This window comes from Electrophorus electricus, chromosome 23 (genome assembly GCF_013358815.1).
Source record: "Electrophorus electricus isolate fEleEle1 chromosome 23, fEleEle1.pri, whole genome shotgun sequence".
NCBI lineage: Eukaryota > Metazoa > Chordata > Actinopteri > Gymnotiformes > Gymnotidae > Electrophorus > Electrophorus electricus.
Window position 1 is genome coordinate 8,743,859 of NC_049557.1, and position 10,794 is coordinate 8,754,652.

A 10,794-nucleotide genomic window follows, 5' to 3' on the forward strand; every position below is an offset into this window, starting at 1 on the left:
AATAACTTTTTAAAAACTAACACTACGATAGCGTTAGTTAGCGGTTCGGGGAATAATTAAGACGAAGCTTGCAGTCAGTTTATCTCCAATACTACTTTATGTTTTGGCTTTCCTGTTCAGTAACATATCTTAACATATCCTTTAGTGAAACTCAAGGCAAAACTAAGAATATTTTATTTATGTACTTACAGATACTATAACTTTAAATACATTATTATGACCTGTAACAGTGTAGTGGCAAAAGATTAAACATTTTGCAGGTGAGGCACGTCTGTCCATCTTACAATATATGTAGCCTACACAGTGCTCACATCGTCTGAGGAATTAATTACATAGACCTAAAACAATTTTTTCGTAAAAAACCACATAGGCTGAAGTTTAAGGCCCAAAGTGATACAAAGCTAAACATTAAGCCGTTTCCTAACATATCGGTCCTGCACACACAGCTTTCTTTAACCTATGGAGAGCGCTGTTTGACAAGCTAAAACGTTCAAATGAGTAGTCTGGTAGTGTTGCCACGTCAAACTGGCACCCGTTATCCATAAAGATTACTGTATTATTAACATTAGTAAGACAACTATCAGAAAACAACCAGACATAGCCATTTTTATTAAAATTCCAAATGGTCAGTATTATTTATAAAACAATGTGGAAAAAGAAATACACTAAAATATTACTAATTATTTGTACAGTATTTAAAATTGAAACATATAAACATGTTACATAAGCCTTAACTTTACAAAAGCCTACATTTCTTACAACAGTATAAATAACTACGTACAGTGGAAATACAGCTTGACTATGACAAGAGGGCTCTCAACAAAGGCAAATGGTCAAGTTCTTTAAAAAAAACAACAAAAAAAAAACTAAAAAAAAAAAAAACTACAACAAAAGACCTCAATGCCAAAAATAATTTTCTTAGCTAGTAATTTATGAAACCAAACAACTGTCATTTGAAAGAATCCGTGAGAATGCGTAAATATTCATAGTTAAAATTCCGTTTTTCCCAAAAGAGTCAGCTGGTGTGTCTACAAAGGGAAGACAAAAAGATGAACACATCAGAATATTAAAAAATCCAAAACATAAAAAAAGAGATCTCAAGCCACCCGCAGGGAAAAACAAAGCTGTTACAGATTTTTCTGAATATCCCCCCCCCCCAAAAAAAATCTATTTAAACAAATACTGATGAAATTAAATAAGATTATTTATTGTTTGCTGTAATTTGAATGAATCTAGCTCATGCAGAGCACAATCTAGCAATCATGTAATTTTAACATTTTAGTTAATTTCTCAGAATCTATTTGGATCTGCAAAACTGTATTTTTTAAAAAATGGCTTAGCCTACTTAAATGCTTAATAAGTACTCAAATATACAACCAAGAAGCATAGTAAAAGTATTCTCACAAACACAGACTTCTTTGATGAGGCCCCTCATGCAGCTAGACTTGCGTAAAGATAAACATTTGAATGAAACATAACGAGCAAGAGCTTTACCTGTAATAAAAACAGGGAACCGGGCAGATACGTTTTGAATCTGGAGATGAACTAGGCAGCGAAGGTAGTCTGGTCTGCCGCGGGAAATGACATCGCACTCGTGATAGGGCAAAACCTCCACTATCCCAGCTTCCTGGCAGCAGTCAACGAAATGCTTCCTCTTCTGTGCATCAGGACTGCACCTGATGGTAATTTTGCCAATAATCCAGTGAAGAACAGTGAGACTTTCTCATACTGTAAGCATTCATTGGCATGAGTTGCTGTTACAACAACAAAGGGGGTTGGGGGATTGGACCTTCTTACATCACACACCCAATACCTTGTAAAAGTTTCATAAACAGCATAGACACTAAAACAATATACATGTTTTCAGTCAAAGCAGTAACAACTTTTCTGCTTCTATCTTGAGGTATTTTTAATTTGTATAAACTAGGAAGAAGGGTCATCTTACCTCACGTTTTCCCGAAGTTTGCGGCTGTCTCTATAGTGCAGAAACCATTTCCATTTCCCTTTTTTATCCAGTTCCTCCATAACACCCACAACCTTTTTCATGTTTTCTTTTATTAATAAAAGAAAAAAAAGGCATTTGGAAAGTAATTAAAGCAAAATTCAAACAATAATTAAGATTTAATTTCAAGCCATATCTTTATTTTCATAAACCACTACCCAAACTCAGCGCATCCAAAGCAGCTTCATCAAAGACCACGAAGCCTCCCCTGGCAAAAACTTCCTGATGTGTGAGGTTGACAACGTCATCTGGCCGGTCAATGCCCGCAAAGAGAACTCTGGATGACTTTTTTAACTCAAGCAAATGTGGAACCTGAGAAGATATGTAATCAGCATTTTTCTAGATTTAAGTACATTAGTAACTTCAAACCTTTGATAATGTTCGTAAAAACATGGCTTACCTCACATATGTGTTCTGCAATATCCTCATTTCTAAGTAAAATTAGAAGAGGTGTTTGCCCACTTTCATCTATTTCAAACTGATAAGGCTCAACTGCAGCGTGTCCCTCTGCCTCCAGTAGTTCCTGGAGATTAGAAGATCAATGAGATATTTGTACAATTACACAAGAATTACTCTACAAATACTGTTCCACAGCCAAATATCATACCTTGGTTTCCTCAAAAAAGCTGTCTGATGATGTCACTAAGATGTAGAACTTGTACTTAATCTTGCATGCTTGCCTCACAATGGAGTTCAAATTATCATGCAGATTATCAAACATGTCTTTTTTGATGCGTCCACAAAATGCAGACTGTTTGATGCAGGCAGTACTCTCAATATCCCATTTCCTTTTGCTCTTGTTATTCTGATGAGGGATAGTTTTGCCAGCACAGACATCATTCATCATGCTGTTGTAGGATTTTGCACAATCTTTTGTAATGTCTGATATCCTGGAGCAAGCTGCCATGGTGCCTCTTTCACAGAAAAGGCTTTGGAGATGCAAGGGTTTTCCATAATTTATTATCTTCCTCATGCCTTTCCTTTCAGACATGTCCACGTTTATCTTAAACTTAGGAAGAGTTGGCCATGTCTCATCAAATGCAGTTGTATCCTCTTCCTCAAGTCTTGAAAATCGAATGGTCATAAGATTTTCAACTGAGTTTACATTATGTCTGTGTTGTGACTTAGGTTTGGAGGTAGCCTTGCAATTTTTGAGCATCTGATTCATCTTCTCTGAGAAGATAAGATATTCAAGTTCCATTAAAGACTGGGTAATGTTAGATTTTGATCGTTGATCTTCCCAGGTATGAAAAGAGTCTTTAACACTCACACCATGTGCACCTATTGATCGCTTTAAAGTGGAAGGGTTTTCAAATATGACTCTGTTACCTTTCTTGTCAAACACAGTGACAATAGAAGAAGGTGGATTATGGACAAATCTATCATTCCCTTCACTTAATTTGAACACTCCCTCTCTTCTGAAATACCTGCGCCAGTCGAATATCTGTCTGCTTTCTCGTCTACATTGATATGGGCTAAATGTGTGTGTCTTTAATATTTTTGTTCGTTCTACACCACAAGAAAAGGTCTTTTTAATGCTGTAATCAATAATGCCATCAAAGTCTTCTTCATTCCACTCATCTTGACAGAAGGTCCTCTTGGATTTCTTTCTACTGTAACGAATACTGCCCATCCCTTGGCTCTCCGATTCCTCGTTAGATTCAGACAAGCTTAAATCTGATCGATGTTTATAAGGAAACGCTCTTTCATTTGACTCATGCACAGTGTATTTGGAATCTGCATAGTGAATCTGGTGTACCCAGTCAGGGATATGTGATTCACTCTCTGTAGTGTCTTTTGGCATATATGCAAATTCTCTGTTATCAGAAATACTGAAATGTGTAGGAAAACCCTCTGAATCCTGATCACATGCATAAGGTTCCCTGAGTCTACTTGGTCTATCTGTTTTGAAGCTAGAACCATGTGCCCATGAAGACAGTTCTGGTGACAGTTCCTTATATTGCTCAGAAAAATGCCCATATTGGTACTTTTGGGACTGATTTTCCTTGGAAGAAAGTTCTCGTGAAGAAATGGTTTCATGAACCAAATTACGCAAATTTTGTTTGGGTACAGGTTTTTGAGTTAATGATCTACTTTCATCAGTGAGATCACCCGTGGCTTCATATGAGGACCAATCAGGACCCTGAGGAAAAGATTGTACTTTGTAACAAGGAGAGCTAGAAATGTGTCTCTCTATAATTGAGCTATTAAGAGCTGACCCTGCAATGGTAGGGCTCCTGGTTACAGAGTGAGGAACTTGCTCAGAAGTGTGATTGTCTTGCAAATGCCCAACTTGCTGAATCCTTATGTTCTCACACACCTCTTGGGTGTATGGCAGTTCGTCCTGAGTAGGGGTAGAGCTTCTGCTGGTCATCCCAAGCTCGGAATTTATTTGGATAGATGGTGTTGACACATTCTGACTGTCTCCTGATGACATCCCAGGAACTTCATCTGCAAAAGTTTCACAAATTGTGGGGGCCAAGTGTTTTTGGTCAGTGCCACTTTCCTGGTTTATGACTGCAGTGCAGGATGAAACATCAACATGTGTTTCTTTAAGTTCACGTTGATTGATTTCAGGAGTCTCGTTTTGAACCACAGAAGAGGGATGAAGCACGGTGCTTTTATCATTTTCTGTTAGAATGCACATGTCACTAACAGCAGGTGAACGATCACCTTCCTTCAACAAAAAACAATGAGCTTTTGAGCTCACATCATCTGCAGAAAAATACTCTGCAATCTCTGGTTGAGCATAATCTCTGGTTTGCTTTCTATCATTCTTTACCACAGAAATCTCTGTTGCTACTTCACCCTCATGCCGCTTTAAAACATTATCCTCTTTCATAGAACTTATCTGTTCAACAGGGGTTTCACCCCCAGAAACATCTACATGCATCTCTTCTAAAGTTTTCTCATCACAGATTTCCACATGTACACTATCTGTAAAATCTTGTTCCAGAGCAGATACATGTGGCTCATCATCACTATCTTTTTGCTTTTCTGAAACTGTTTCAAGGTTCGTATTATTACAAAGAAATTCTTCTTCACGTGTTTTATTCTCATCTCTTTCCACCATATGCTCTGTTATGTCACTTGATATTTGCACTTCATCAACTACCATTCCTTCTGTCTGATCAACATCTGGATGTTCACTCACAGATTCTCTGGCATCAGACTTAGGTTTAGCTTTCTTTGTTTCATCATTCACATCTTGAACAGTTGCATCATCTCTGACACTATGCGCAGGTGTAACTCTTTCCTCTGAATCATTTACATACTGTACATCTATAGGTGTGTCATCAATGACGCTCTGCACAGGTGTATCCCCTTCTTTTGCATAATTTACATCCTGTACATCTATAGGTGTGTCATCATTTTCTCTCTGGACAGGAGTAATTCTGTCCTTTGCGGCAACATTTATATCCTTTACATCTATAGGTGTGTCATCTTGGACACTATGAACAGGTGTAACTCCATCTTTTGCAGATTCATTTACATCTTGTACATCTTCTGGCTTGTCATCTCTGACACTATGCACAGGTGTAATTTCATCCTTTGTATCATTTACATCCTGTACATCTGCAGGCGTGTCATCTTGGACATTATGAACAGCTTTAACTCCACCTTCTATAGATTCATTTACATCCTGTACATCTACTGGCTTGTCATCTCTGACTCCATGCACAGGTGTAACTTCATCCTTTGCAGCATCATTTGTATTCTGTACATCTATAGGTGTGTCACCTAGGACACTATGAACAGGTGTAACTCCATCTTTTGTAGATTCATTTACATCCTGTACATTTACCAGTTTGTCATGTCTGACAGTATGCACAGGTGTAACTTCATTCTTTGCAGCATCATTTATATCCTGTACATCTGCAGGTGTGTGATCTTGGACATTATCAGCAGCTTTAACTCCAACATTTGCAGATTCATTTACATCCTGTACATCTACCATTCTGTCATCTCTGACACTATGCACAGGTGTAACTTCATCCTTTGTATCATTTACATCCTGTACATCTGCAGGTGTGTGATCTTGGACACTATGAACAGGTGTAACTCCATCTTTTGTAGATTCATTTACATCCTGTACATTTACCAGTTTGTCATGTCTGACAGTATGCACAGGTGTAACTTCATTCTTTGCAGCATCATTTATATCCTGTACATCTGCAGGTGTGTGATCTTGGACATTATGAGCAGCTTTAACTCCAACATTTGCAGATTCATTTACATCCTGTACATCTACCATTCTGTCATCTCTGACACTATGCACAGGTGTAACTTCATCCTTTGTATCATTTACATCCTGTACATCTGCAGGTGTGTCATCTTGGACATTATGAACAGCTTTAACTCCATCTTCTATAGATTCATTTACATCCTGTACATCTGCAGGAGTGTCATCTTGGACATTATGAACAGCTTTAACTCCATCTTCTATAGATTTATTTACATCCTGTACATCTGCAGGAGTGTCATCTCTGACACTATGCATAGTTGTAATTCTATCCTTTGCATCATTCACATCCTGTGTATGTACAGGTGTGTAATTTCTGATATCATGCTTAGGTTTAACTTCAGCTTTTGCAACATTCACTTGACATGCAGTCTGAGGTGTCTTATCTTTCACTTTGTTGACTGACATGTCATCTCTGGTATCAAGCAGAGACATCTCATGTCTGATATCAGGCATGGGTCTAACTTGCTTCTTTGTTTTATCATCATGTATTTTCCCAGTTGTGTCAGCTTGTGCATCTTTAATTTTGTCTGTTGTCTTATTATTATCATTATGCACATTCATAGGTATGTCATTGCTGGTATTAAGCAAAGATTTCACTTTCAGTTTTGTAGCATCATTTCCACCATGCACAGCCACAGAACTAGCAGAACTGTGTCCTACCAGGTTTTGAAATGCACACTCATCTTTGTTATTACGACAGTGCACTGGTGCAATGCCTCTGCTTTTCCCACTGAGCGCTGCTTCATGCTCTTCATCTTTGGACACACACTCACTGATCACTGATGTAGGTGTTCGAGCTCCACCTTTGTCCTTAAAGCTCAGTGACTTAAGGATGATTTTACGTCCATGAACTTGGTCAGGCATCTTAGTGTGCATCTTGGGCCTGGCAGGCCCAACAACCTGATGGAATACAGCAAGAGCTTTTGTATCAAGGCTATTCAATGTTCCAGAGGCCATCTTCCCTGCACTTTTTATCCTCAAAGCCTCTGAAATTCCCTGATTCTTGAAAACAGGTTCATTCTTCTGAGCTTTCAATGATTTCTGTTCATCTATGTGCATACTTAATGTCTGTTCACACAAATTACTGTATGCATTGTTGTTCTCCAGGAGTTTTGTGTAAGAGGTTTCAGTGGTGCTGTCATTCTCTATGTCACTGTAATCGTCATTGTTAGGCACAGAATTTCCATCCAAGTCATCCACAATGGAATCCTGCAGTGTACAAAACAGTGGTTATTCTCCAATTATCAATTCATTCTGTAATTCATATAGAGGATTTATCAAGGAAATCAATAGAGGATACAAATATCTCTATAGGTACAGGTGTAGCTGATGTGTATATAAAATTTGACCTCCTTCTTCAAAGAGTGCTGCAAACGTGTGCTTACAGTTTTAAAGGTGAACATAAGCTTGGACTTTTCCGTGCAACACAGACAAGCTAATATCTCTTAATGAAAAAAAGTAAACTAAACCAAATTTTTTTGCTATAAGATTTGACAGTAGAACTACTGTAAATTTGTATATGATCTGAAATTGTTGCCATGACACACTGTTGTACTAATTTAACTATGACAAAAATTTTATATCCATTCCATCATATCAGAATAAAATGCTATTGTCATCCTTAACTTTACGTGATGAAAACTTGGGTTCTTGGGTACACTTCATCTAAGGATACCTACATGACCAATTATGTTTTTCACCTCTTCATGCATTATACAACTTACATTTTCTGGTTGCTCTATGAAGAGAAAGTAGAAGCTTTGTGTACTTTTATATTTCTCTAGCACCGCTTACCGTAAGAGAAAGGTTTGAATTAGCCCTAACTTCTGGCCCTTTGCTTTCTGAGGTGTGCTCAGGTCTTGATCTTTTGCTGCTTGGTTGATCCTCCTCACTGCTTCCTTGTGACATGGTGCAATGACTCACAGGCCCAGATGCCTTCAGTGAAAGGTCCAGAATATCTGGACCAGGCTGCACAGAAGTAGTTCTGTCCTCACTTGAGCCCAAACCAACATCAGGAAGTGGCACTGCAGGCTGAACTGGACCAATACTTTGTGACGGATTTAGATCTAGAGGTGGACAGTTCTGGTCAAAATGAAAGAACCTGGAAGTGGACTTGCTGTAGAAAAGGCCTATCCACATATGGAAGATAAGATGGACCTGCTCATAGTTGTCTTGAATGCCGAAATCCCATTTGCTGAGAAAATTAGCAATATCAGACAAGAATTTAGTTAGCAGCAGATACAGTTATTTATGTCTTACACATGCTCTGTATTGTCATTGGAACCAGGTGCACATATTTGAACATCAATTACATTTAAATTAAATAATATAAATGTACACCTTTCTACACAACTAACAATGTTAACATATGCTCTTTAATACCTTTTATACTCTAACAGAATTATGTAATTTCTGCAAAATTATATAGCATTTTGTAACATTCTGTCAATGTATTAAAGCTAGATCAAAACTCTAAATAATAATCATAAAGGATAAAAAGTCAAAAGAAAATTAGCAAAAGGATTAGGATAAATTAAAAGTACATACCCATGTAGTGCCCTTGTCACAGTTTTGTCTAGCTTCACATTTGTGAATTTGCTGTCAAATTTAAAATCATAGATTTCTCTCCAAAATCTTGTTACTTGAATTGAGCCCTCCTTTTCAAATATGCGTCTGTGGCGGAGAAATTTAGACCTCTTGAGGCCAGAGGAGGGTGGCATACTTAAAGATGTCAGGTATTTCCATCCATTTTTGCCTCCTTTCTCTTGATTGGCTAGACCACTAGTCTGATCAGGTAACTTCAGAAGCCCAGGGTTCAGGGACAGAAGAGACTCAACACATCCAACTGGAGGGGGAACCTGGGAGCATGCTCTTGACAAACCTGACAGCAAAGAGGTGGGCTGTGAGTATGAGTGCTCTTCTGATATATCCAACATCAAATCCCCAGCTACCTCAAGACCCATTTGGTAAGGGGACGTGGGAGGTAATTTTAATCTGGTTGTAGGATTTTGCAACAAAGCATGAAGGACCGACTCCGGCGAGTTACTAGTCTTGACTCCAACATGGGTATCCTGTCTGGGTTTTTCTCCCAGGTTAGCTGTTTTGTCACTATTTGCACTGAGTGCCAAGTCAGCCAGGAGATTAAGAGCATCTGAAGGTGGAGATCCACCAGTGGCCAGACCCTCTTTACAGGTTTTGCCATCAGAGCTAATATTTTTTCCTTCTGCCCTATCCCCAGTAATGGTAGATATGAGCTGATGGTCAGCTTGTTTAACTACAGCAAAAGGGGGAGGTTTGTCTAAAGTGATGCATCCTGTGAAAAAGAGAACAAAAACAGACACAATAGGGAATGAAAAAAGCAGCGAGAGAACAAGCATGAAAATAAAGCAGAATTTGTCACATACATGCACAAACATACACGTAACAAAGGTGGCAGAAAGAAAGTAAGGAAAAAAGCTGTGATTGTCTACACTTTGCATACTGAAAATGTGCTTGGATTATTGGAATTTATTTGCAAATAATGATACTTTATTATAATGTAACAGAATTTTCCCCACCAATTTATTATATTTACAACTGTTATGTTAAACAAGCTTTTAGTAGGACTAGCAGGACAAGTGCAAAACAAAAGCAGACAAAACATGTGGGACCAGTTTTTATATCTGCATAATTGTGATTTCCAGGGTTCTACATCATAAGCACATCTACCATTTCAAATAAACTGGCTTCTACATTACACATTTAAAAGTATGCTAAATATGTTCAAACATGGGATGGAAATCTCTTATCAAGATTTTTAACTTGTATCCACTTCCAATTTAGGATTTTTCATGCATTTTAGAAATATCTTAAGTATTTGAAATTCCAATTATTTTATTTACTAATATATACAACAGTCCATATACCCTTTAATTAATAATTTTACATCCCATGTCCGCACATTGATTAAGGCAATAAAAATGACACAGATATGTCTATATTCCTACCATTTTCTTTTGTGTTTTTTGACATCAGCTTTGCTTGGGAGGATGAGGTCTTGAGTTCTCTCCAAGACACAAGGGTTTGCTTAGATAGTGTATTTTCTAGTGGCTCTTGGTTCCCAGCAGATTCTGAATTATCCTGTGACACACTGTGTTTGTTGTTCATATCTTTATGAGGACTTGATTTTCCACTTGTTGATGTCAAGTCCACATCAATATTTGGTTTTGTTTTTTTCACTTCAGGTTCTCCATTATCTGATTTTCCATGATCCCCTGGGCTAGGAGATTTAGTCATCTTTGCTCTTTTAAGCACTGTCTTTAATTTGCTTATAGATATTGCTCTGTACACGTGGTCTTTTATTTTGCCTTTGCATTTTTCAGTAGAGGTTGGTTGTAAGTCAGAATCCAGTGACTGATCAGAATTGTTATGGGATGTGTCATCTTTCTCTGCTTGAACAGTTGCTTGTTGGGAGGACTGTGCTTTAGAAGATGTGATCACAGGAATGTTTTGTATGTGAGTAAGTGGCATATGCTGACCTTTCTTTTCCATTTCTAATGGGGGAGAT

The 10,794-nt window shown here is 37.9% G+C and overlaps 2 protein-coding genes across 5 annotated transcripts in view; one reads left to right on the forward strand and one right to left on the reverse strand.

The window, feature by feature from the left end:
* Positions 1 to 10,794, forward strand: part of slc2a6 (solute carrier family 2 member 6) — a 40,954-nt gene that overhangs the window by 1,608 nt on the left and 28,552 nt on the right. The gene's annotated exons all lie outside the window — the stretch shown is intronic.
* tasor2 (transcription activation suppressor family member 2) overlaps positions 80 to 10,794 on the reverse strand; it is a 23,574-nt gene continuing 12,859 nt past the window's right edge. For 2 of the 4 annotated variants that reach the window (XM_027010012.2, XM_035521791.1), the window contains 9 exons: positions 10,235 to 10,794; positions 8,796 to 9,561; positions 8,043 to 8,442; positions 2,610 to 7,457; positions 2,403 to 2,525; positions 2,161 to 2,314; positions 1,946 to 2,051; positions 1,495 to 1,676; positions 80 to 1,028 (listed from right to left, as the gene is read on the reverse strand). The exon at positions 10,235 to 10,794 is cut by the window's right edge and continues 1,651 nt beyond it. In XM_027010012.2, coding sequence (XP_026865813.2) covers positions 931 to 1,028; positions 1,495 to 1,676; positions 1,946 to 2,051; positions 2,161 to 2,314; positions 2,403 to 2,525; positions 2,610 to 7,457; positions 8,043 to 8,442; positions 8,796 to 9,561; positions 10,235 to 10,794 — 7,237 coding nt within the window. In that variant the 3' untranslated portion in view covers positions 80 to 930. Of the gene's footprint in view, positions 1,029 to 1,494; positions 1,755 to 1,945; positions 2,052 to 2,160; positions 2,315 to 2,402; positions 2,526 to 2,609; positions 7,458 to 8,042; positions 8,443 to 8,795; positions 9,562 to 10,234 lie in introns of those variants that run through there. The other 2 variants (XM_027010015.2, XM_027010014.2) reach the window with 2 other exon arrangements.